Source organism: Symsagittifera roscoffensis, chromosome 4, assembly GCF_963678635.1.
Source record: "Symsagittifera roscoffensis chromosome 4, txSymRosc1.1, whole genome shotgun sequence".
NCBI classification, from domain to species: Eukaryota; Metazoa; Xenacoelomorpha; order Acoela; family Convolutidae; genus Symsagittifera; species Symsagittifera roscoffensis.
In genome coordinates, this window is record NC_087065.1 from 52,635,117 (window position 1) to 52,662,538 (window position 27,422).

A 27,422-nucleotide genomic window follows, 5' to 3' on the forward strand; every position below is an offset into this window, starting at 1 on the left:
GTTCGGTGTTGTCAGGGTACTCTAAAGAGTTGCAAATCTTGCCACATGCTACTGCTAAACGCGACTGCTCAAATGCTTTTAGTTTCCAAGATGTGTAATTTTTGATTTTTTTCAAAGTTTCTCAAAGAACTTATCTACAAAGAAATTCAAAAAATTTGAAATTACCAACTCGATGAAAATACAAACCTTATTGTCAGCGTACACCCTGGCATCTCAAATCTTGCCTCTTAGTATGAATGCTCAAATCTTTTTAGTTTCCGAGATAAGACGTTTTTTTCAATTTTTTTTCCGGAAACTTAGGTTAAAAAAAATCACAAAATTTTGAATTCCTAACCCTATAGTAGGGTGCTCTCAGAGACTCTCAGTGGTTGCAAATCTGGCCTCCAATTTTCTCCAGAGGCTCATTAAGTTTTCTAGATGACGCTTTTAAAATGGGAATTAAAAAAAATATTAAGTACGAAATTACCAACCCTGTAATTGGGTGCAGTCAGAGTACACTTAAAATTTGCAGATGTTGTTTCCAATATATGCGGTTTTCATGAGTTGTCGAAAAATTTCGAAGCACCGGATGTGCGTTAAACGCTAGTTGAAGTTAAAATTGTCAAAACTAGACTTTGAAAACAGTCATTTTAGAGTGTAAAAATCTGAGTGGCGCTTAATTTTGTGCACTAGTGTACATGTTAGTATGAAAGTAGCAACATTTATCCTTCTATATATTTGTTTATCTTGGTTTTCTTATACTACGCTGAGTCAAACTTAGGCTTTCTGTTGCACGAAACAGCTTTAGATAACGTCTATCAGATGTAACTGCCGTTTAGTCATACTTGCGAAATTCTCACTTCTTGGAAGTTTGTGAAATTTTGCAGCGTACCGCCTAACTTTGAGCTTTCCGCCAAAACGAAACTGCCGTAAATGACCGACTGGCACACAAAATATAAAGCCGTTAAAATATTGAGTAGCTCAAAAGATTCAAGCCATATTTGAAGATTCTGACGTTTCTTATGGAAATGGCCAATAAATACATAAAATTGCTTCAAATGAGGATTGATTTAAATAGTACACTTGACATTTTAGAAAATGTCAAGATATGAAAATTTGCAACGCATCACAGCATTGGCGCCAGATTTTAGTTCTGGATATCAAGAAGTATGCCAGTTGATTGATGCGTGGTCTTTTGGGCGATATCAAGTAAGAGGTTTTGCAGTTCAATAATATTCTTTTCCTAAAAGTATTCACTGATGCTGACATTTAATTGTGTACAGGGGTGGATCTAGGATCGTCTCGAGGGGGGGGGGGGAGGGGTGTGGCGGATTTTCAAAAAATTCAAAACTTTTGTAAATCGCTATATAGACCTCATTTTGGACTAAATTTCTGCGCGCAGGCTAATTTATGAAAAAAAAAAACGCCATGAAAGGCGTTTACAGGCACTTTTTGGAAAAGTTTGACAAAGAAATAGCGGTTTTTCGGCGCGTGCTCGCCCCTCAAAGTTAGTATAGCCCAAGGCGCTTTTAGAAAATTTTTGGGTCCTTCAGCCAAAAATGGATAGCTCTAAATAGTACAAAAGAGGGACCCTTTGGGTCGGCAGGGGCTCGAATTCGTGAGAGGGGGAAGGGTGGGGGGGGGGGGGGGGTTGAGAGGTGTCCGCAACCACCCCCTCCCCCAAATCCGCCCCTGGCCGCGTCATAGAACAACTTAGCCAAATGTTTATCCACCGCTGGCACATTGAATGGTCCTCCACAGGGGCGCATCTAAGATTTTCTCCAGGGGGGAAACGGATTTTCAAAATTTTAGCGACTTTTTTTTATTTCGACAAAAATTTGTCGAAATAAAATTTGCCTTTGGGTCGGCAAGGAGGGTTCGAATCCCTGGGGTAAGGCGTCCGCGGGGCGTTAATTGAGACCAGGGGTGGATCTAGGGTTTTCTCGAGGGGGCGGATTTTTCACAAATTTTCAAAAATTTGGTCGACCTATTTTTTTTTGGTCGACGAAAGTGAGTTACGAGCTCTCCCAAAGCCCTAAAAAGACCGTTTTACAGGAAAAATTTTGAAAAATAGGCCAAGACGTTTTAAGGCACTTTTTGGAAAAATTTGTCTAAAAAATCGCGTTTTTTCGGCGCGCGCTCCCCCTCAAAATTACTATATATTGGCGCCTAAGGCGCCTTTCGACAATTTTTAGGTTCCGTCACCAAATATGGATATTTCAAAATAGTACAAAGGGGGTATCCTTTGGTTTGGCTAGGGGGTCGAATCCCTGAGGAGAAAGGCGTCCGCCGCCCCCCCCCCCCCCAATCCCAAATCCGCCCCTGATTGAGACAGAGGGGTTCCAAAAAACTGCAGGGGTTCATTGTAGAAAATGCAATGATGACAAATTCTCAGGCTACTGCTTCTATTTCGCAAATCAGTTCACATAGTGTTTGGGTTTGATTTCTATAAGAAAACATTGACAACGGCCGAACGGCTGCTTTAACGTATATACTTAATTTTGGCATTATTTGTGTGACGTGGCACCCTTCTTTCACAATTGTTTTTTGCAGAAACCCTTAGTTCACATTTGTTCTAATTGAAAAGTGTTGCTTCTTGCGTGCGAAAACCTTAAAAGCTTGGTGGTTTGCAGGTATTGCTACTACTTTTATGCTCTGCGGGATATTTCGCGGTTTGTGCCGACTTACTTTTGATTGTTTACATTGAACCATCACTGGAAGCCTCATTCGGAATGTCTAACATGGATTTTGCGTTTCTGAATTTTGCCACCTGTATGTCGTCCAATGCGGGCGCTGTTGTTTTTGGATACTTTTCAGACCGTAACGGGAGAAGAACTCCTTTTATCTTATCGGCAACTATTGCCGCTTTGTTTGGAATCGGCTCTATGCTGTCGAACTCATATTGGCTCCTAATGGCCTTGAGGACGGCAGTCGGGTTCGGGTTGGGGGGATTGGCGAGTATTGATTTCCTCATTTTCAATGAAATGTGTCCAAAAAGAGTAAGAGGCAAAGCCACTTTGGTCATCACAGTTTTCGGAGCACTGGGGGTTCTTTTAATGGCAGGTGAAAAACGAAGCAGAACAGCTTTCTTACGTCTAACAAACATCCTACTGTTTGTATACTGATCAAATTGTTTTCATTTTCACGCTTAAAATTTCCAATAACACACCTAGCCTTTAAAATCGTTTGCATTCTACTTGCCTCTTGATAACTTAATTTACAGTAGTTGTCGTTCAATACAAAAGTTTGTTTATTTCAGGGCTCAACTTAGTTCCTTGGAACGAGTATTTGCCTACCAGTGAAAAATGGAGATTCATGATATTCATTGGAGCACTGCCTATGCTGGTAGTTTGTATAGCGAGAGCTTTTCTGATTGATGAATCTCCGAAGCATCTCGTTTCGGTCGAGAGATACTCCGAAACAATTGAGGTGTTGAAAAAGATAGCAAGGTGGAATAGAGAGAGGTTTGAACCAGAAGCCGATACTCCGACTTTGCATCGTCTGAGCCTTGAAAGCAGGTTGGTTTGCGCGTTATAATTATTTTGTTATTTAAAAAAAGCAGCACTAGTTAATAGAAATTTAATACATAGAATGTTAATTATGCCACGAATTTTATAAACTCATAGTTAACAGCCTTGAAAGGTAAGACAAGATAAAAAACAAGTCTTTTGAATTGTTTCACGGTATAAATTGTTAAATTAGCTGCAATGAAAAATCCTTTTAGCTCTGATCTTGATATATCTCTTGATGACATCGCAAAACCAGGTATTGTGACACGTTTTCTCTGGCATCCTTTGAAAGCATACGGATCAGTTGTCGCCTACAACCCAAAACTGGCTGTTTGTCTGTTCAGCTGTTGGCTATTCCAGGGTCTGGCTAATTGGGGCCTCACATTATTTCTTCCCGAATATTTGACTTCTAAGGAAGGGCTTTGACACCCACACCACATATTCAATAAACAGACGATAATGACTGTTCAGATGTTACTGTATTTGTATGAAATGCAAGAACGACTTTTTAATAATGCGCGAGTAGCAGTGTTTTATGCTTATTATTTTAAAGAGGAGAGGATAATAAATACTCGACTATTTTTTTCTCAATTATTTTTCATTGATTTTCTTTTTTATTGACGTTGATTAGCGATGGTGGTTGTCGAAGTAAACAAGAAATCTTCTGAAGTAAAAATAAAATGGTACCATGAAAATGTGCTATGAATCACTCGACCCATTTGAAGTTTTTTGTAAAACTCAACAGGATTGTTGAGAATAAGTTCTCTAATATCTGCTTTTCTAACGTTAAGTTTCAGCATAAGTGGTGTCAAAACCAACTTCTAAGGGCGCTATATCTGCTGATCTGACTATTTTCTTGATGGTTGCTTGTGAGCTGCCGGGACTTCTGTTGGCGTTTTGTCTCGTGGACGTGCCATTTATTGGACGACTGAACCTGATGAGAAGTCTGTTTCTACTAGCTGCAATGTCATCTCTGGCAACTGCTTTCATTCACCAGCAACTGCTCATTGGTAGGACTTTATTTCAGATTCATTTAAAATATTATTGTAGTATTCCAAGTGCGCGAAAATTATGTTTTTTTTTCGAAATCTTGATGCATTAAGAAAATCCGTTTCAGCTCAAAATGGTTTAATTTGATACTTCAAGTACGTTCGAAACGTTTTACTGCTAATTGCTGTCGTTTATTCGGAAAGTACGTCCCGCGGAAAGTACGTCCGAAAAATTTGACCAAGGGTTTCTCTTTTTTTTCGTAACTTAGAGAGCATCTAGACCACTGTTTCTCAGCGCTGCTGAGTTATTTTTTAACGTTATAAATTAAGATAACTTTAATATGAAATTCTACTTCGAGTTTTATCCGAGCCTTATATAAGGTACCTGTAATGGCGAGGACAAAATGCTTCCTAGGCCATAGATCATTCCAACTTATGACCTTTTCAAACAATGAGAATCAAATATGATGTCTGCTATTATCATCCTAATTTAAACAGTTAAAAAAAGTCTGAAATATTGCCACAATTTAAGAAATGATGCGGCTAATTTGTGTCGTTTCAGTTGTGAGCTGTTGCGCCATTTATTTCTTCATGATTCCTAACTGGGGAGTACTCTACACCTACTCCTCAGAGGTCTACCCAACCGAGATGAGGTCCACGGCCAATGGATTGTTCCAGCTGCACTCTCTACTTGGGGGAATGTTCTCCCCCTTTTTAAGTGGCAAGCTGGTCGACAAGTTCACTGCTAATAATGGCTCACAATCTGAAGTGGACTGTTACATGCTTGCATGGACTTCGTGTTTGTTTGTCGGATTCATTTCGTCTCTGCTGTTGAGAAAGGAGACATTAACCATCTCTCTCTAGAGCGTGCAGTCCGTTCAAAATCAAGTGACTGAAATCTGGTCATACTATTCGATCTTAATCTCTCCACTTCGATCGTTTATTTCGTCATTAACAGTGTTATGTTGTAATTTATTGAATTGAAGCTGCTCTATATTCAGTTTGTATTTTTGCTCTGGTTTAATAAACAGGTTACAGTTATGTTTTTTTTTCAATTTTAACCAACGGTAAATGCTTACTAGAGAAAGAAGGGAATAAAACACAACGCTGTTAAGTTCAGTTCTTTTCAGAATAAAACGCAACGCTGGTAAGTTCGTTTTCTTTTCAGTAAGTTCGTTTCTTTTCGCAACGCTGGTAGCTTCGAATAAAGTTATTCACCGTTATTAAAACCTCTGACATTAAACTTGTTTTTTTTACTACATAAGGACAACAAAACCACTTGAAACAAACGCCTGGCTTGATGTAAATTTAATAAAGTTTTTTTGGTTATATCTGAGGCGGTACAAAATTGAAACGAAAAATTTTCACGACAGAAGGAAGTTATCACTCATAAAGATTGTCTTTTTTCGTTCGTTTTTTTTTGCGGTGAGATTATAAAACCTGGTTTTTTTTTATTGTCATCAAACGAAGTCTTAATGGTTTGTTTAGTGTTACATCAACCTGCCGAAAAATCAGGTTTACAATTTTTAAATGTCATGTCGATTCAACTTGATTAACATCGGCTTGATTAGCTGCATCCTTTTAAGCTCTGAGGCATTATTTCCTTTAAAAAATTTTATATCGAGTTCTTCACCCGCAAAGGTATTGCTGTTTTCACGCCTAACCCTTACTTTTTTGCTTACATTTGCCAAAAAATGTTGTAGAGTGAAGAGAGAATTTTTATATTTCTCTAGAATGCGATGCATATCATATTGAAAAAACCCTGTCATTGCCTGGAACTTGTAATTTTATCTTTTTACTTGCGAGAGCAAATGTTTTTGTAATTGGCCAATAGTGTTTTTCAATGTAATTATGCATGTGAGGTGTAGTGTATTATTACGAAGAATTTATTTTCCAACCTACGTCGCAAATAAAAGTGGCGCTTTTGATATACTTCGGTGGCACTTTTGGTATACTTCAATTGAATCATATTTAAGCATCAGCATTTTACTAGCATGTGTTGAGGCTTTTTTTGACTAGTTTAAGGTTCTGTTATTGGAATTAGTTGTTTTTTTTTTGCGACGCTTTGGAAAATTATTGCATTTTTAGCAGAAATTTCAATGTTTTTCACAAAACTACTTAGCCGACTTTCGAAAAATTGAAACAATGGACAAACTGGCGGCTCTTTTATGTGCCTGTCTATTTTGCTGGCTTCTTTTCATTTCACCCCACCACGTTCTACGGCTTTCAAAATTTTCGGAAGCAGGATTTTTTACATGTATTTTATTTTCATTTTCTCAAATATTAAATGCGCAAATCTGAAATGTACGCTTCAATCAAAAGAATAAATTGTGGAATCTCCCCTTCTCAAAATCAGCTTTTCTCTGAATTCGATAGATAAAAAATATTGCCTCAAAGAAGACCTTTTTCGGCATTTTGGCTAATTCTTAAAATATTTTGACTTTTCTCAAAAACTACCCTGCCAAATGGGAAATCAAGGGTTGAACGGAAAGAAAAAACCAAATATGCGAATCTTCCCTGTGTGAGTGCCTATTCCCTGTGTTATAAAAAATATGGCTTCAGAAAATGTCCAATTTTTGACCTGTGTAATCTGTTACACTCTGTTTTGTTTGTAGACATCGCACAAAATCCGTTTTTTACCCTGTATTCAAGAAAAAGACTAGGTAAATCTGATATAAAGGGTTCAATCTAAAAATGAGGGTGTAGAAGTCTTTCCTGCATAAGATGCTATTTACATGCGTTATTAGAGAAAAGTGAATGTGTTAAGGAAACGTCAAACTTCACAATATTTGATCGTTTCTTGGAATCTACTTTTCACCTTTTTTTTCGAAAAATACCCAGCCAAATCTGAAATAAAGATTTCAGTTGAAAGAGCGAGTAGAAGTTTTCTCCTTCAAGTTAGCGGCTATTCCCCTACTAAGTAGGGAAATCACTAGTGTTTTGTGTTAAGTTCATTTTTTGAAACTTTGAAATTTCGGTATCGCATTTCGGTATCAGTACAATCAAAAATCGAAATATTAAAATAGGTGCATCCAGCATTAACTCGGCCAGTAGTTTCCCTCCAAGCGACCGTGGCTTAACTATGAGGACGTGAGACTCCTAATCAATAGGTGGGAGACTCAAATCCGGAAGATTGAATTGCTTTTTTTTTGGTCGAGTTTTTGCTGCATAGCATTGGCAATTTGATTTAAAGAAACTGCAGCTGATTTATTGCTGGCTAGTGTAAGTAAAATTACAAGCAGATATGAGAACGTGTTACTCCTTATCTCATCAAAGTAATTTACCAAGATGTATTTTTAATCTTATAAGAGTAATGAACGTAGTGAAGACTCTATAGATCTCGGTGACTTTTTTTTCAGGAAAAAGTCCTAAAATGCTCCAGTAACTACAGATGTGCATTTATGAATACACTTAGGTATATATGCATTTTTTGAGTTCAATTGAAGTTAATCTGCTGAAAGTTACCTAAATAGAACTCTCCAAATACGAACGTGGAAATAGCGCGAAAAAAACGAACATTTTCTAGTTTCGAAAGTGGAATTTAATTTTTAGATTTCCAGCGGAAAAAACTGTACTTATCGATCCAGTTTTCTCAAGTTGGGTTAATGCTATCAAAAAAACGCCAATCATAATTTTTTTTGAAATTCCAAGAGCTTAAAGGGCATCGATTATTTTTTGAAATTCGAAAGGTGGGATTTTTTCAACTAAGTCGGTGTTTTTTTTTCTATTTATTTGCGTTCATTCCTCTGTTCCAACTGTCTGTTGGCTATGTTTTTGATTTTTCATGATTTCATTTTGTTTTGCCTGTTCAAAGTTTTTTTTTGCATTTGCGTTGCTTGTGTATGCGAAGCGCAGCTTTGCCTCTGTGTCAATGTTTTTTTTTTAAATTTTTAAGAAATTGATTTTGCTCATAAAATGGGTAAAACGCATGTCTTCACTTTTAAGTCTCTTGATTCAGACCATTACTTGTTTTTTTTTCGATATCTATAGAAAATAGATATATATTTTTAAGAAATTCGGATTATAGTTTGTCTGCTTTTTGTCCTCTTTGAAAGCATGCGCTTTTTTCTGATTTAAGCAATTATAACAAAAGTTGAGAGTCGTTTTTTGTAAAATTAGGAATTCTAATTTATTAGTGTTTTTCTGTTTTTCTTGCGTTTTGGCTGATGTTTCCATGGCTTAATCACCTTATGTCTTGTTTGAAGCGCTAAATTAGTTTTTTTATGCTGTGGAATGTTTCGGTAATGGTGGTGCGTAAAAGTTTATGGTTTCAAAACTTTATTGATTAAGTTCCTTGAAAATATTTTTCGGCTCAAACGTGTCAACCGAAGATTTGTTGTATTAATTATCTCTCATTGAAAGATTTTAAATGTCATTTGTGCTTATCGACATATTTTTTCATATTGAACATAAAATTAATTTGAAAGAATCGTTTAAAACTTGTTGTAGATGTAGTTTTTTCGACTGTTCAATTAATGTTTAGCCTTGCAATAAGCAAGGGTATTGCAACCGGGTACTTGACTTTTTTTTACTGGACTTTTATTCACATGATGTCCAATTTTAGTTGATCTTATAATCTGTACTTATGTCATTTTCAGCATGTCTGTATTGCGTATTTACCCTTGCTATCAGCTAGGGTATTACTGAAATCGGCTACTAGACTTTTATCTTTGTAAAGAACTAAGTTCACAGGACTCATTTCATCTCCTGGAATCCGTCATCTTGTTATATGCTAAATTTCTTAAAAATTCAAATAATTGTACAATAATTTCAGTAGTCAGTAGATAAAGGCCTTTTCAGATGGTAATTACTTATTCAAAAGTTTTCTCAATGTTTTGACGGTTCGTGGTTTTCGTCCTAATTTCTGTCGGCTCATTTTCTGTTTTTTAACGCTATTTTGTGAAACGCCATTGGTATGGGTTTTATTGGCTTAATTTTCAAAGCATGGGTTTTGTTTTAATTTGAACCTTTTTTTTAGTATAACTGAAAGTTCACTAATTCAAAAATTCGACAGGTTTTGACCCAAAGTTTGTCGTGCTCGTTAAATGATTTTTGTAAGCCTGCTCATGAACTTCATCATATACAAGCATTTTCGTAGCTGTATATTTTTCTTGTTTTTACAAGTTATTTTGCAAGTAATCTTTTCAACTGATGTTTTCAAATTTTTTTGACTTGTCCTTTTTTCAAGCACTATCTTGTAGAGCAATATGTTTTTCGCATCGCAAGTGTTGCGAAGCTCCGCTTCACCTCTGTACCGACAATTGTTTTATGCTGGTTGTAAATGTACCATCTCCAATTTGTTCCACCTCTTCATCTTTAAGTTTTTTTGTACTTAAACGGCTTCAATAGATTTGGATTATTTCTCCGGGTAGTTACTTGGTTATTGCAACCGGGTGCTAGACTTTTTTCCCGTAAACAATTTTGTCCACAGAATTCGCACGTGTCTTACTGCACTGATGTAAAGATGCAGCTGCTTAGATGCAATGTAGCATGTGCATGTTAGGTATGGGCCTTGTGTGCCTGTTATGAGTTCCTTTAATATATATTTTTTCGTTTTCGATTCGTTTTTTTTTTTCGTTTTCATTCAATTGTCCTAGTTGAGATGCTTTTCTCAAAAGAAACTTTATTGATGACAATTTGCGACCAACATAAAATAGATCTAGATTTTTTGACAGTGGTTTTTGTTCAATTTTGATGCCGCTCTCATATTTCATGTTGTGCTTGTATTGTATCGCAAGAGGTGCGAAGCTCTCCGTTTGATTTCCGTCTCATTTTCTAAACACCTTCATAGCTGCCTGGTCTTTACTCTAAGAGGAATGTGCTAACAACGTAAAGCGGTAAAGAGAGATGGGGCAGCCACTCTCAAAAGACTCAGCAGCTGTAGCTCTGGTTTCCGAATCACGTAGAAGACACTATCTTTTTATTTTTCCCAATCTTATTTTTGTAATTTGTGACGTTTTAAAGTTCCTTGTGCCGTTATTTTCGTGTTTGCTTTCATAATTCACAGTGAAATTTATCTTACAATCAGAGAAAGGAAAAAATGACTTTTCGAAAAAATTTTCTCATGTAAGGTTTGTTTTTTAAGAGTAATGAACGTGGTGAAGACTCTTATATAGGTCTTGCTGATTTTTTTTTCAGGAAAAAGGTTTGAAGTATTCATGCATTTAGGTATATATGCACTTTTTGGTAACTTCCCAAATGGCATAATTCCCAAATGGCATAAAAATTAAACTCTTCTCAAATGGCATAAATGTCAAGTTTTCATGGTAATTCAATCATTTTCTAGTTCTAACTTTTTGTCAAGAGCGGAAGCTTGTGAACAAGATTTAGAATTAATAGCTTCTTAACAAATGTTAAGCGACAATTTTGTCAGAAAAATTGACCACAGCAAGCTTATTCTTTTCGCTTTTGATAATAAATTCTGCAATTTTTTCAAGATAAAATGTCAATCAACATTTGAATTGACAGTTTGACTAATTTTCCCCCATGGTTCACGAAAAAGTTTTTCTCGATTTTTCTAATGCAACTGTTGCATGAAATTTATGCCATTTGGGAATTTTTTCATTTTTGTGCCATTTGGGAATTATGCCATTTGAGACGTAATCCACTTTTTGAGTTCAATTCAAATTCATCTGCTGAAAGTGGCGTAAATAGCACTCTCTAAATACGAACGTAGAAATGACGCGGAAAAAAACGTGAACGATTTCTAGTTTCAAAAGTGGAATTTAATGTTTAGATTTCCAGCGGAATAATAACTTTACCTGTTGATCCCGTTTTCTCAAATTGGGTTAATGTTATCAAAAAGACAACAATCATAAATCGTTCTGGAAATTCAAAGAGCTTGAAGGTCATCTATTTTTTTTGAAATTTGAAAGTTTTCATGCTTACTTGCGTCCATTACTCTTTTCCAATCTTCGATTGGTTATGTTTAAATATGTGTCAACCTCAAATTATTATTGAAAATGAAAGAGCTTTTATATGATTTTATTTTGTCTTTGAAGAGAAATAAACAGTAATTTTTGTCTGCTTCCTTGAGTACATCAACACTTTTCTCCTCAGTAAATGCGTGCTGTTCAATTTAATTCCAGCGTTCAAAGGTAAAGTTCAGAAATTACCTTATCTTCTTAAAATACTGCATTACTTTGAATCACTTCGTATTTTTTCGTTGACGTATACAACTTTGCGGCACCTAAAGGTGTGCGACCTGTCGAATTTTTTCCGTGCGTAGTCAAATTAGAATAAGTTAATTTTTTTCGGCAAGGAAAATTGTGCTAGTGTGGTGGGCTTGTCAGTTCAGCTCTAAATGAGTTCATCAAAATGCAAAGGGTCTGAGGACAAGTTTCAAACAAGTGATTTGATTTTCTTTTTTAGAAATCAATCAACGCCTTTAGTTTCATGCTGCTGTTCATTGATGTGAGTGTGTCTTCAGCGAGTCATTGCTGTTCTCGGAGAGATATTTTTATAACGAACTTGGACAACGGAGTGTTTTTGATTTAAGACTGGAAAAACTTTTTCGCAAAAAGTAAGAAAGTATGTTGGCTTTTCCGCGCAAAGTAGTTGGCTTTTACGAGCAAAAAGTAAGAAAACGTGTACTAGCTTTTCCGGGCAAAATAGTCATATAACTTGGAGTCAGCAAATCTGGGTACAGGAGGATATTTTGCAGAGGCCGCCGTGAGAATGAAATGATCTGATATCCTGTTTACAAGGATCACTACTTGAGCGATTGCAGAGGCTAGTGCATGTTGCTTGTTTTCAACAGGTATATGGCTCGAGACCAATCGTGATTGGTGCTCGTTGTTTTAAGTGGGGAGAAAAACTTCCAACTCCAGAGAAACAAAAAAAACAGAAGTATGCAGCTTGTAACCTGGAACTTCGGAACGGTTGTTTGAAGAGCTGAACAGCTCATTTAGTCATTTTCTTCGTAGATGAAAGATCTCAGTTTCAAGTTTAATGCCTTTATTTAACAGGGCAATTAGTTTTATGAACGGATACTTGAATAGTTTTATAGTTGTATAGCAATTAGTTTTATTAGCGGAAATTGTATAAACCAAATGTGTCAACCTTATGGCGTTTTTGTTCGAACTCAGAGCAAAATGAAACGGATGAATTGTTTGAGAGCTTCTATCAAACGCCTGGCTTCCTTGAAGCTTGCCATTGACCAACTGTTGGCTTGAAATGTTTGAGCTAAAGCCTGTATATTGTATCAAATCACTGTTCAACCAAAACTAACAATTTGATCGATCTGTCTTTACATGTTTACTTTAACGACAAACTAATAGTTTGATTAGCATAGTTTGCTCTGAGTTTGGTTCTGCATATGGTGTGTTAAAAACGAATTCGAGTTTTATGGCGGACTGACTTTATCTGGTGAAAAGTAGATCAATTTTTCTTAATCGTGCTTTACCACCATAGTTTCAATAATTTTATCGTTTTTTTGCCAAAAATACGAGCCTTTTTAAAATCAGCCATGGTATTTTTTATCTTTTTCTAACTAGTTCATTGAAAACTATTGATTTGTTTCATCTCAAGTAACCTTTATTTACGGCCGAATCTTTCATTGCATTAGTTTAATTTTCGGATTTTTCTTTGCTAACCATATTTGATCGATGGAACTAAAGCAACATCTTGCCAAATTGATTATCCGAACTTGTTAACATTACAGGATTGTTTATTTAACTAATTCTCAATAATGTCTAAGATTGAATACTGAAAATGGAGCCGACTTCAATTTCAGAACGATCTGCTGTCCTATCTACCTCTTCTGTCGACGTGCCACACTATGGCTCTTTGGAGGGCCATGATGGACCACGAATAGCCGCCAACAGTGAGCCAGACTCTCCTTTGATTGGAGGAAGACAACCTCCTCATAAAGCAAAAGTAAGATTTAGTTGAACTCTGTGAGAGCAAGTGTCTTTGAACCTGCAACTGGACTTTTCCCTTAAAGTTTCACGCAAACTTGCGAAATTCCCACATTCTCGTGCTCAGTTGACAGTTCCAGAACACGAGATATGGGGATTTAGGCTAGCCAGGGATAACACAACGTGGTTTTTGCCTCCCAGATTTGACCCCCGAAAATTTTTGAAGTTTTGCCTACCGTCGAAAACCCTTAGATCCGCTCCCGCTATTGGGTTTTGGTTAAGCAGCGAGATTTCATCATTTCGGTCAGTGATTAAGAGTAATGAACGTAGTTAGTACTCTTATATAGGTCTTGCTGATTTTTTTTTTAGGAAAAAGTCTTTAAATATATTCACGCTCAATTTTGATTTTTTGCTGTTTGACTTGTGATTTTTTTGTAAGTTCAGTGCATTTCTATTGTTGAAAGAAAGGCAATTTCCACTATCGAACAGCGAAATTGTAAAGGTCACGGAAAACATGATCAGCTTCTAATTTCGAAAATGGAAAATAATTATCAGATTTCACAGCGAAATAAAAGTTTTACCTCTTGAACTAGTTTTCTCAAATGGGTTAATTTACATTAAAAATTGTCCATCATAAAGTGTTCTATAAATTCAAAGTGCTTTAAGGCCATCTATTTTTTTCTTTGAAATTCAAACGATTTTTCATGAAGATTATTTACACGCGCAAGAAACTTATGTTCTGGCCATCTACTGGAAAAGACTTACTCTTCTGGCGTGTTTTTTTCTTATCACAAATAAACATCAGAGGTGGCTGAGTTATACATCCTCCTCAAGCTCTTGTAATCGTGATGAGATATGTATTGAAACACTTCAGAGTTCTTGGTGTCGATATCGCTTTCAGATTCATTTTAAGTTCTAATGTTCCTACGTTTGCTTTATACGCTGATAAACACTCTTGGTGTTTTTGTTCTGACCATTTGAAAAATGGGGAGGAACTTTGTATTCGGGTATATTTCAGCTTTTTTGTTTTCATCTCAAAATTAGATACTACAAATAATCATCGGAATAAGTATAATGATGTATTATTAATGCGTCATTAAATGGTTAGCATATCAATTTGTACAAGGCATCCGCGTGTGGGCAACAAAAATTATTCTTTTTTCTCAGTTCATGTATTTCAATTGTTGGAAGGTTTTTAATTCTACTTGTATAGCAATTTTTTATTTCGTCTGTATTCGAAAAATTCGATATTGAATATTTTCGATTTTGGGTTTATGAATTTAGGTCCTTTCTTGTTCCGACCATTGAAAGTGGGAAGGAACGTTGTATTCGGGTGTTTCACTTTTTTTTGCTTTCCACGCTAAATCAGCTACCACAAATCATCATCGGAGAAGGCTCTATCATGTTTGAGTGGTATATTTGGTGGAATATCATATTAAAGCATTTTCAGTCGTGATTCGAACGATATTTAAAAAAATTCTAGAAAATTATCATTGTTCCGAAAAACTGCTTTTAAGTTTTTGATTTTTAGTTCAATTTCGAACGAAAAACGCGATCGAGTAAGGTTCATTATATGGAAATTATCTATTTTTTTTAAAAAAAAAACTAGGCTCGATAAACCTGATTTTACTGTCAAGAAATTGGTTTTGGATGTTTCTTTCAGCGCTTATTTGACAAAAATGATTTTCAAAAAAAAAATTTAAAACTATTGTATAAAAAATAAAAATTAACTTAGAATATTTTTGCATTTTTTGTTTGGTATTCATTTTTGAAAACAAATTTTGTCGGTTGTGCCTAATTGGCTTGTCTTATACGCGATTGTGTAGTTCTCAAATAACCCACTAAAAACGACACTAATTTGAAAAAAAAATTAAAATAGTTTTATGAATATAGTCGGAACATCCTATGCTAATTGCACAGCAACCTGCTATCCTTGCTATATAATAACAATGTTATAGACACGCTTAGTTTTTTGTTTTCTTGTGGACGCTCGATTTTACGCGGTTTTGACTATCAGTGTTTAATAAAATTTTGATGTGCAAAAGCACTGAGGTATTTAATTATGTTTAAAAGATTTTGCTCATAAAATGGTTAAGAATCAGTCAATTAACGAGTACAGTTTAGAGTCAAATTAAATTAGAAATTTTAAAGAAGTTGATGATCATCAACAAACGTTATATAATGATTTTTCCGTGTTGTTTGTTTGAACATCTTTATGTCAATTTGCAGCTCAACTGTCTGTTTTGGAACGCTTTTGTTGAAACTAAAATCAACTTATTGTTGCTGGATTATAAATGTGTCAACATTTTTCATCGGAAGTAAATGTATCCAATGCATTCAAAAATACTTATTTTGGTGTTGTTTCAGAATATGAACACAGAGACGCGAAGTCCTCGTGGACTCTCGGCGAATCGCCATGCGCCTCTTCGCAGCCAGCAACTCACTAAGAGCCAAATGTTTGCGGCAGCTTTCTTCCGCGTAGCCATTCCTCTTGCCCTAATATGTTCGTTCACCCTACGTGTGAATGCATTCTCAGGGGTTTTCCTCATTCTATTTTTCATACACCCTTTTGTATCTTCCCCCGGAAAACCGAGCAGTCAAATGCAGACGAAGTTGTTCCTAAGTGCTATCATAGTCATATCTACTCTATTTCTCTTAGCCCAAGGCTCCTTTCTCGTATCTCTTTATACTGTCGACGATCTACCGGGTGAATTTACATGTAACAGTACGATGGGAGAGACTTATATAGATATCGGCCTTGGGGATCTCTACGAAGCTTCATGGTGGATGTACTTCGTCTATTTCGGACCTGAAGTTGTCCTGATTCTGACGAGCGTTTGCTCGCTGCTATCACACGTGGTGGCATTGAATTCTCTCAAACCGCCGAAATCGACGCCAAGAACACCTCGACCTAGTAGAGACGAAAGGCAAAATGCTTCCGAGACAAGTAACTTGAGTTCGCCTGCTAGCGAAAAGACACCAAGTGATCGTTTCCAGAGAAGTTTTGCCTACGTAATTGGGATCCTGAACATCCTAGCTCTCATTGGTGCAGCCTGCTGTGTTCCTTCATTGATTTCCCTCGCTTACCTGCTAGTTTTTCTCACAATCGGAACCGGCCATAGCGTATCAGCATCGACCCTTCTTACTACAGGAATCAATAGTTTAAGTTACGTTTTGGTTTTGGTTTCGGCTCTGCATTTTGTGACAATTTACATTTTCCAATTTCATTTCATAGACGACAAAGTTGATTATGATTCAACGTGGCTCCGACTGACTGGAATAAAGCGGATTCTAAACTCTTCCTGCGTAGAAGCGGCAGAAGATAACATGTCTATGTACATCCACGATCTACCCACCGAGTATTACGTCCAGCCATTTGTAATACTAGTTCTCTACTACTTGATTGCGCACTATACTGGTTTCTGGGCCCAGTTTACTCCGAGCGATGACGCTTATTACCGGGATACGGAATCAAATCAAAATGTGAGCTTTCAGAATCGACATAGTCGAATTAGCAGGTCTTACATGCCCCCAGTTCTACAGAATTTCATGTCCCCGACGTTAGAAAGCACCTCGGAGTACGTGAAAAATTCGTTCCAGAAGTTCTGGTTCGTTCTCAAAAAGACGATAAGTTCCCTGTCGTATTTGGTATCAGTGGCTGTTCAGATCTTCTGGAGCGTGTGGTGTTTGGGACTCATAGGTCTAGTGTTGCTTCTAGTTGCAATTTATTTGTGGGTGCGTTCTAACTCCCAGATGCGCACACTAAATGCTGCTCCGTTTCTTGTTGTTTTCTGCACTGTATATATTTTGGTCCAGTATATCTTCAATCTTGACTACATAGACGGTGAATTTGTCGACAAAACACATACAATCGATTTCGGAACCTTCAATTTGACAATATCTCTTGAAGATATAAGACTGACCAAAGATTCCATGCCGCACATTTTATACCTGGGAGTGCAGTGTATTTTCCTGTGTGTTTTTTGGTTTTCGCTCAGAAGTTGTATCCAACACTACAAAGAAAAGCGAGGAAGAATCGACGAAACGCATTTGGGCTCCACGAATAGTGCAAATGGCGAAATACCTTTGGGCTCCATATCCGATGAAACTGAGAGCCGAAGAGAAACAGCAGATGATTCATCGACTCAAGCCATTCTGCAGAGAGTGCGAGAAATAGCCTCGGCTGTATGGATGTCCATTTGCATAGTAGTTCTGCTATTTGTAAGCACTCATGGATTCCCGACTGCATTCAATATAGTGTACATGTTGTTTTTCATAGTGTTCGCGAACTATACAGTTTTCACAGTGGGAGCTGGAATTACAGAATTGCCAGATTTTGAGAAATTTCTCCGACTTATTTTGTTATTCACCATGACTGCTTTGTGTGTGATATACATATATCAATTCTCTTTCTTCTTCGACCAGTTCGATTTTTTCAAGGAACAGCGCGACGTGCTGTCTCAGTTCGGCCTGACTAACTCGGTTTCGGACACCCTGGAAATTGTCTACCCGACAGCCGTTTTGCTGATTGTTATCAAAATTCAGTTCGACTTTTTCGGCGATTCCTTTAAAAGTTTCATGCGTCATTTCAAAACCAACTTCTCCGCAATGGAAGACGAAAGCTTGCCGCCAGGAAGCGAAACAAGGGCAACTGAAATGAGCAGAACCTCTGACGACCATCCAAGCGAACTTCATAACAAACAAATGTTCCGCAAACGTGTCAAAGCCATTGCCCAATACATCCGTGAAAGGTTATGGGTGTGGCTAGTTGTTCATACTGACAAACTGTTCCTCATGTTACTTTTCGTGGCAATAATGCAGGAGATTTCAGCAGTGAATTTGGGTTTCATGACGTTCTATGTACTAATGTGTACAATGCCGCAAGGTGCTGGAGGAGCTTTGAAGAAAATCTTATTCGTGCTGACGTGCGGAGTCGTGATAATCAGAATGGCGTACCAGAATCAACTGATTAATGAAAATGTATATTACGATGTCAAATGTGACAATACTTCAATTTCTAACCGAAGCTTCATCGATACAAATTTGTTCGAATGGATAGGGTTGACTGTTTACGATGACAAAAACGCGCCAGAGAAAAAGTCAGCCTTGACCTATCTTTGGTTCTATCTTCTACTCATAATTTGCGTGTTGCTCGAAAGTCTAATGCACTGTAGAATGAACGCGAAAAAGGCAATTTTGGAAAGACGAGCACAGAACGAAAACACAGGGCAAGCCAGGAAAGCGAGCGAGAACTTAAAAAAGTTAAAAATTATGCTCCACTATCGAATTATCTTCCCAGAAGTGAACCGAAAGAACGCCGATGATAGTTTGATCTCGATGCTCAAGTTCCTGACTAACTTCGTGTTTCATAAGTTTGGATTAGAAGTAACAGTTCTAACTGTTCTGCTAAATTGCGGACTTCATGCTGACTTTTACTCGAGCATTTACTTGTTGATTCTGGTTCCAATGATTCTATCGTCCAGGAAAAAACTACTGACCAAGGCAAATATTTTGACCTTAGTTACGGCTTTTTTCTTGATAATAAAATTCGTGTTTCTCTTATGGTTGCCCCCGCTGGACGTTTTTTGTGGCTTCACGGAGCTGAACTGGCTTGAACACCCCAAAAGATCGGTGGACACCTTGTCTCTCAAACGATTTTTCTTCATCCCAGATTTTAATGATCCCAAGAGCTACTCAATATCGGCTGGACGACTCCTCGGTGATTTTTTCCAGCTTTTGATTTTGAAATACCTGTTGACCAATTTAAGAGAGGAGAAGAATCAACATGGAACTCGTGCGATAAGCGATACACTCGGAGTGCGCGACATCAGCCCAAGGATTGCTGACATGGCAGGGAACAATGACGAGTGTTTGTCCGAAGAACATGACGAGAACTCAGCTTTAATTCCAGCCGAAGACGGTCAGGGGAAACGAATAATTTACTCCAAATCGAATTTCATCACCGACGAAAAAGATACCCTGAATGTAATCAAGAAAGTAATTTTCAGTCACGGAATCTGGGCTACGTACGCTGTTGTGTGTTTAACTGGAATGCAGGATGTGGATGTTTTCGGCTTCATTTTCTTCGGCCTTGGGTTCTATCTGCTGTGGGTGGGACAAGACATTGCTCTGAGACCCAGAAAGAACGCTGTATATCGCATGAATGTAATCCTGACCTACACAACGGTTACCTGCATACTTCGAGTTCTTTTCCAGCTGGTGCCATTTTACTGCTACACTGAGTTTTTCACCGATGGAGGTCACGCTGACTTTTTGCGCTTTTTGAACATGTTCGACATTACAATGCTGAACAAGTACTACGGCATTCCTTCCAGTCTCGATCAAACCAAACAGTGCCCATATACGCGACTTAAGTCTGATTTGATCGAATGGGAAACAGTCTGTGTTCTTTTTCTCCTTCTTCAGCGCCGCATATTTGTGAGCCATTACTACGATTTTGTCATGCAAGATGCAAAAGAGTCACGGGCTTTAGCCGTTGAAGGTGGAAAACTGATTCAGAAAATGAATGATGACGATTTAAAAGCAAGAACTGAAATGAGAAACAAGATCTCGAAACAGCTCCAAAACGCAGTTGAGCAAATCAAAAAACGATTCAAAGGGGAAGAGTGGGTAGAACCCAAAACGCACCTGGAGGCCATTTTTAGCGGACATAAGTTTTTTGCCGGTTCACCTGAAGACGAATCTCTGATAAACGCATTGGAAGCCAGTGAAGAGTTGTCATTGTTTCTAGCAGAACCAGTTACCCCCGATGATGAAATAATAGCACAACGTTGGAAACCATTCACTGATTTTATAGAACAAAAGCTGAAAATCAGCAAAGATGACAAGAAAGATGAAAGCACTGAAACGATTGATCAGAGGGAAAAGGAAAATGACTCGCAAGCTAAAGATTGCGACACGGAAGAAATAGATAAAAGTTATGAAAAAGAACACAATAAAACAGATGATGCTGATTCAAATGATGTTTCTGAGACCAGATCACAGGCACCGATTCTGGTCTCAAAAATGACATACTACCTTCTTTACGGTGTGACTTTAGTTCTAAAAGAGCTAGGTTTTGTGATGGACAGAGCCTCTAGTAGCTTCAGACAAGTTAACAAACAGCTGATCCAATTTAGGAAAACTAGACAGAGAACAGAAACTACCAAGTATGGGCCTCTGAGAATGCCGACGGTTATCGACCGAAAACCAATAACATCCAATGTTACCGATGTAGCCATTGATATTATAACAGAAGACACTGAATTGGGTGCAAACTCTCCTGAAGCTGTTGGTCAACTGACCCCGGGGTCATCAGATTCCCCCAGACCCAGATCGTCAAGCGTTCGAGATATTTTGGAAAATCCTGAGAAGCCTCCAACAGCAGGCGAGTTTATGGTCCTGCTCCTCAAGAAGTTCTGGCTTTCGTTCTATTATTTCTTAGTAGCTCAAACTGACTATCTGTGTTACTTCATGATTACTCTGAGTCTGTTACTCAACGGCTCCATTGCCGATGCTGTTCTAGCACTGCTAACGCTTCTTTGGGGATTGTTGTCGAAACCTAGACCAAGTAAAACTTTTTGGAGCTTTTGTATTACTTATGTAGTCGGATTGATTCTGCTAAAATATTGTCTGAAATTCAGAGTCCTAGATTACAACAATGAGACTTTAGTGCCTCCGCAGACGGTTCCTCCGGGTCTTGTGTTGTTCTTCGGAATTAAGGACGATGATTCTCTGTTTATAACACAACTGCTACTCCTGATCTCCCTCTGTTTCCACAGAAATGTTTTGGTTAATTTTGGACTTTGGATTGGTCCTCCGTCACCTGGCCGAAAACTATCGCATCGGAGCGAAGAGTCGGGCTTGGAACCAGTCGAGGAGTCGGACCCGAAAGACGAAACAGCACCGCTGACAATTTTGAGGAAGCCCACCGCATCTCAGGAGCCACAAGGAGTAGGAGAACCAGCGCAGTCTATTGCTGCTGGAGGAAACGGAGAAGAGGATGAACTCGTGAATCAAGAAGGCAATCATAGTGGCGAGGAACTTATCGCATCCTTTTCTAATGAGCCACCCCAAGAGCAAATACTTCCTCCCGATCTTGTAGAAAATGAACTGGAGTCGTCAGGCTGGAAAGACTGGGCTGTCGACAAGGCCATAGAGTACAAAAACGAATTTATGAGCTTCTTTTACAATATGAAATCTGCTGACAACACAGCAGTAAAAGACGTGTACGCGCCCATGTTTTTCTTCGATGCCATGGGATATGTTATTGTTGTTTTTGGATACCATGGGTTCTCGGTATCAAACGACGATGCTGTGGATTCAGGAGGAACTCTAGTTTCGATCGTTTCTGAAAATCAAGTTCCGGTTTTATTCCTGGCGATAGTAATGATTCTTTTTGTTTACCAACTATTTGATCGTTTAGCTTACCTGACTAAAAACGTCAAGTTGAAGATATTTATATTCACGTCACAAGTGCTGCTAGTTCATTTTTGGCTGATCATCGTCAACAAAAATGTAACTGGGAAGTACTTCTCGGAGAATACGCCGGCGAAAGTGTTCTATTTCTTCCGCTGGATTTACTGGTTGCTCTCGGCGTACCAGATCAAATGCAGCTACCCAGTCAGAGTTTTAGGTAACTTTTTCTCGAAGAGATATAACATGGTTTACAAAGTGTGCATGCTGGTGTTTGTGAACATCCCGTTCGCATTTGAGATCCGTGTCTTGATGGATTGGATCTTCACAGGCACTACTCTTAGCTTCAATCGTTGGCTGGAAGTCGAAGACGTTTTCACAACCACTTTTATTTTAAACTGCACAAGAATAGCAGAACAAAACATGAAGCAAAAACGCGGCCAAACGCAGAAAGTGTTCCCTTCAAAAATTGTTTATTTCTCGGTCTTGATAGTTCTTTTGGTCATTATTTGGGGACCAATTTTGCTTTTTTCGTACCTGAACGCAACAAAAGTATCGACTGAAATTACGTACACCAATTTTAAACTGCAAATTGGATCTTATCTTCCGATTTTTGAAGCGAGTCAAATCGGAATAACGAGTTTGACGAGCGATGAGTTCGCCAAGTCTCTCAGCAAAGATATACTCGGCGATGTGAGTCATGAAGCTGAACTGATGCTGAACTTTTACAACGCGGATGGTTGTGACTTTTCGAAGGTCAAATACAGCAGCGAGAGTGAAAACATATGGACGATCACGCCACCTGCACAGAAAAAGTTGATCGATTACGTGAACAGTTCAGACGAGGTGTTGTTTTATGTCGAATACCAATTTAGCAGAGTATCATTAAGCTCGTCAGCGTCAAATTTTCCGACTACGTCGCAAGGATCAACGACGATACAGTTAGACGAACAGGCAAAAGAAGGTTTGGCGAACCTAATCCAAAATGGCTCGTCTCCTACAGAATACGTGGACATCATTGCGGCTATTCCTTCTGTGTATTATATTCAAGATACAGCAACAGTCGACAATGAGACAGTTTCAGTGGACAGAAGCCACGAATGGTACACGATTCGACTAAAGTTAAATGGCACGGCGAACGACCCGGGCTCGTATACTGGACTTACATGGTGGCTGGTAGATACAACTCGAATGCCAGACGGAGACGCAAGCAATTTCGCTGACTCGTTCAACATTTATATCGTCATGGATAAAGTAGTCCCAGATATGTATAGCTCAGTGGCAAGCTACGGAATCTTGGGCCTATACACTGCCTTTGTTCTGTTGATTTCGAATGTAGTTAAGGGCATGTTTACTGGGTTTGCGGCCAAAATCATGTGGGATGAAATTCCAGATGTATCATTGCTGCAAAACTTGACAAAAGAGATCTACCTCTGCAGAGAGACGAAAAATTTTGAACTGGAGGAGGACTTGTACGCACAGTTGCAGTATCTCTACAGATCACCTGATGCCATGATTAGAAACACAAAATATAAGATAGAATGAACTTAAATTGATATTTTCTGTTTTTTTTAATGTGATATGTTACAATAGTCTAAATTAACTCCAATATCTAATTTTCAAGTGCCCCTGTTACTAAATAAAAGTATACATTAGTTTCTTTTAAGTGTTTTTTTCCTGAAGTGTTCCTTATTCTTTGCTATCTATAACGCCAATCTGAGGGAACGCCACTCAGATGTGAGGTTTTTGTAGCTTTTTAAAAATATCGCATAATTGTGGCCGATGAGTTGATTATATGATAATTTTTTCTTTGTTTGTGTGTTGTATTTTGGCTGAAGATAAAAGTTTTTTTTTTCTTCAGTTTTTTGCTCAAATATTGGTGTCCCATAGTTGGAAAACGCTCACAATTATATCATACGCTGGGTCATAGATCTATCTAGTTAAACAAGTAAAAACCCATGATATATTAAGATTTCATTTTTTGGACCTATTTTTTTAGCACGAAAAAGAGTTGAAAAAGGTCTCTCAGTGTCCAGAAAAATTGGTTCGATTATTTTCGGTTTTCAATTTAATTTAAGAGAAATTTGACAATCGATCTATCTATCTATTATTTAATTGGCGTGTCATGTGACGCATGTTTAAGAAGTCCCTATGTTGACATGTTTAAGAGAATTCTATGAATTCTATTTTTGCATGTTTAAGAAGTCCCTATGGTCTGGGGCCAAAACATTGCAACGGTTAAAAAGTTTACTCAAGTCAGCTTTTCAAAACAAATCTGTTAGAGCTCGAATGTTTCAACTCTTACTTTTTTTCTTTATTCGCAACTTTAAACTATCAAAGTTTTTGTTTCACAATTTGTTTAATTGATTTTGACTTTCTCAAACCCATAGTGGGGTGATATCAGGGTACATTCAAGGGCCGCAATTCTAGCGTCCAAGTATAACGGCTCAAATTTTTTGGGATTTCGAGATATGGCGTTTTTTATGCTTTTTTTAATTTATTTTTTTCAAAAAATTAGAAATAGAAAAACTAACCGAACTTTAATTTCTCAAAAGTATAGTGGACTGCTATCAGGATATACTCAGAGATTGCAAATCTACTGTCCAAGTTTGACTGCTCTTATCCTTATGGTTTTCAAAATATGGTGTTTTTGATGATTTTTCTGTTTTTTTTTCTTCAAAAAATTTAGATATAAAAAAACTTACCGAAATTGAGGTTCTCAACCCTATAGTGGGGTGCTATCAGGATTACACTTAGGAGTTGCGAATCTGACGTCCAAGTTTGACTGCTCAAATCCTTTTGGTATTCGAGATATGGCGTTGTTTTATGATTTTTTCATCAAAAAATTAGATATAAAAAACTAACCGAAGTTTATTTTCTCAACCTTATAGTGAGGTGCTATCAGAGTTTGCTCCGGAGTTGCAAATCTGGCGTCTAAGTATGACTGCTCAAATCCCTATGATTTTTGAGATATGGCGTTTTTTTAGTAATTTTTTAATTTTTTTTTTTCAACAAACTTCGATATAACAAAAATCGAACTTGAATTTCTCAAGCCTATACTGGGGTGTATCAGGGTACACTCAGTAGTTGCAAATCTAATGTCCATTTTTGACTGCTCAAATCTTAATGGTTTTCGAATTTTTTAAAAATTATTTTCGAGTTTCGCCAAATTTCCAAAACCCTAAGGATTTGAGCAGTCAAAATTGGACGCTAGATTTGCAACCCCTGAGTGTACCGTGATACACCCCAGTATAAGCTTGAGAAATTACTTTCGATTTTTTTTATATCTAAGTTTATTGAAAAAAAAAAATTAAAATCGAACTTGAATTTTTCAAGCCTATACTGGGGTGTATCAGGGTACACTCAGGGATTGTTGCAACTTTAGCGTCCAATTTTGACTGCTCAAATCCTTATGGTTTTCGAAATTTGGCTTTTTTAAAATAATTTTTTCATTTTTTTTTCAAATTTAATCATTAAAAAAACTAACCGAACTTGAGTTTCTCTATAAAGGGGGCGCTATCAGGGTACATTCAAGGGTTGCAAATCTGGCATTCGGGTCTTTTTGGTTTTCGAGCATGGCGTTTTCTATGATTTTTTAATTTTTTTTGTCTTTCAAAAAACTTGATTATAAAAATTCTTTTGGAAGTTTTAATTCTCAACCCTATGGTGGGGTGCAGTCAGGGTACACTCATGGGTTGCAGTTCTTCCCTTCAAGTTTGACTGCTCAAATCCTTTTCCGAGATGTGGCGTTTTTTATGAAGAATAAACGCCTATACATGAGCGCAGTTCATCTTTGGGGTTGCAATCAGTATTTAAGTACATGTTTTAGGAAGTTCTTTCAACGTTAAGCGATCTATTTGAAGCACCATTGGTGCGAGTCATGCGCTAGTTTTTGATGAATTTTGCTGGCCTTCAAGTTTAACTAGGCTGAAGTTTCAATTTCATTTCAGCTCGATTTTAATAGCCGATGAAAATGGTTCGTGAATATTTAAAAGTTTTTTTGGAAAAATTTAAATTTTGTTCACGCCCATTTTTGTTTTCTCGACATTTGGCTTTGTTATTTTTCAAATTTTCAGTATATTTCCTTTGTTAAAAGGAATGCAATTTCAATTATTGAACAGGGAAAGTGTTTAGGTCACGCAAAACCTGACCGGCTTCTCTTTTCAAAAATGGATTTAAATTTTCAGATTTTACAGCAGAAAACTTTTACCTGTTGATCCAGTTTTCTCAAATTCAGTTAATTTTATCAATAAAAGTGTAAATCTAAAATTATTATTCGAAATCCAAGAGTCTTGCGGCCATTTTTTATTCAGTTAGAGGCCCTTTACTTATTTTTAACAAAAAAGTTATCGCCCTCAGAAAAGTCAAATTTTTGATCTCCTGACCTTTTTTTTTGCATTTCTCGAAAACTTCCCTGTCATATCTGAGATTTTTGTTTCATTCCCAAGAGAAAGTCTTGGGAAGTTCATTTGCATACGCGACTACATCCCTTTTTTTAACACAAAAAGTTATGTCCCTCTGAAAAAACAAAGTTTCAAAATTTTGAAGTTTTTTTGTAAAATTTTTGACTTCTCGAAAACTATTGTGCCAAATTCTCAGTTTAAGGTGGAATCGAGAAAGCCAGTTTTTGAATTCTTCTCTCATTTGGCGACAACGACCTCTTTTCTTAAAAGTCTTGAAAGTCTCTAATAACAATAGATGTGCTTTCATAAATATTGATGCATTTATGAATGCACTTAGATATATATGCATTTTTTGAGTTCAATTGAATTTCATCTGCTGGAAGTGACGTAAATAGCATTCTACAAATACGAGCGTATAATTGAGGCGAAAAGCAAGAAAGGTTTCTAGTTTCGAAAGTGGAATTTATTTTTTAGATTTCCAGCGGAATAAAAACTTAACATGTTGATCCAGTTTTCTCAGGTTGGGTTAAAGGTATCGAAAAAGCGCCAATCATAAATCGTTCTAGAAGTTCAAAGAGCTTAAAGATCATATAATACATGTTTTTTCTTTGAATTTCGAAAGTTGGGACTTTTTCAACAAATTCAGTGTTTTTTTTCTGTTTACTTGCGTTCATTACTCATTTTCAATCTTCGATTGGCTATGTTTTTAGTAGAGAAAGAATTGAAGTGTTGGCAAAGTCTTATCTATTGAAGTACGCATTCCGCATTATTAAAATAAACTCAAAAAATATCAAACACGTACCTCAATCTGGAGCAAATTTTTTTAGGAAAGTTTTGGTTCACCCAGTTTTTTTCTAACCTTTTTCATTTTTTATGTGTTTTTTCTGTAACCGTTGTATCGCGTCATTTTGGTTGCGTTATTTTGGTTTAGTTGCTCATAATTTGTCATTTATTGGGTGAAACACTACGGTTAGTTACCGCTCGATTTTGTTTCAATACTATTATAACTCTGGCAATTGTTTTTCTCTATGTAGTTTCACTAAATTGAAGCTCACTCGAAGTTGATTTCTTAAGATGTTGTTTGAGGCTGTTTTTTAATTGTTTTTTTTTACTCATAACTTTCGACATTTTTTATTGCGGCTTGTGTTGTAGCGCAAGTGGTGCGAAGCTCCGCTTTCGCTTTGACTAATTAAGTCAACGCAAGCCGTTTTGTTTTATCTCAAGTTGCAAAAATGTTGAGTGAGGCTCTGAAAAGTTTAAATTTTGAAA

At 37.2% G+C, this 27,422-nt stretch overlaps 2 protein-coding genes across 3 annotated transcripts; both read left to right on the forward strand.

Annotated features, from left to right (window-relative positions):
* The first annotated feature begins 883 nt into the window (after positions 1 to 883).
* LOC134845167 (putative transporter svop-1) lies at positions 884 to 5,518 on the forward strand. Its single transcript, XM_063862051.1, has 6 exons — positions 884 to 1,188; positions 2,613 to 3,042; positions 3,239 to 3,497; positions 3,704 to 3,893; positions 4,306 to 4,498; positions 5,040 to 5,518. Exons 1-6 carry the CDS (start codon positions 1,078 to 1,080, stop codon positions 5,339 to 5,341), a joined length of 1,485 nt encoding a protein of 494 aa, XP_063718121.1. The 5' UTR covers positions 884 to 1,077; the 3' UTR covers positions 5,342 to 5,518.
* On the forward strand, positions 5,408 to 23,405 carry LOC134845166 (piezo-type mechanosensitive ion channel component-like). Of its 2 annotated transcripts, XM_063862050.1 has the most exons (3): positions 5,408 to 5,477; positions 13,212 to 13,354; positions 15,703 to 23,405. In XM_063862050.1, exon 3 carries the CDS (start codon positions 15,706 to 15,708, stop codon positions 23,293 to 23,295), a length of 7,590 nt encoding a protein of 2,529 aa, XP_063718120.1. In that variant the 5' UTR covers positions 5,408 to 5,477; positions 13,212 to 13,354; positions 15,703 to 15,705; the 3' UTR covers positions 23,296 to 23,405. The 2 variants fall into 2 exon arrangements, with proteins under 2 accessions (XP_063718120.1, XP_063718119.1); XM_063862049.1 differs by lacking the exon at positions 5,408 to 5,477 and having other exon boundaries at positions 11,631 to 13,354.
* Positions 23,406 to 27,422: the final 4,017 nt, after the last annotated feature.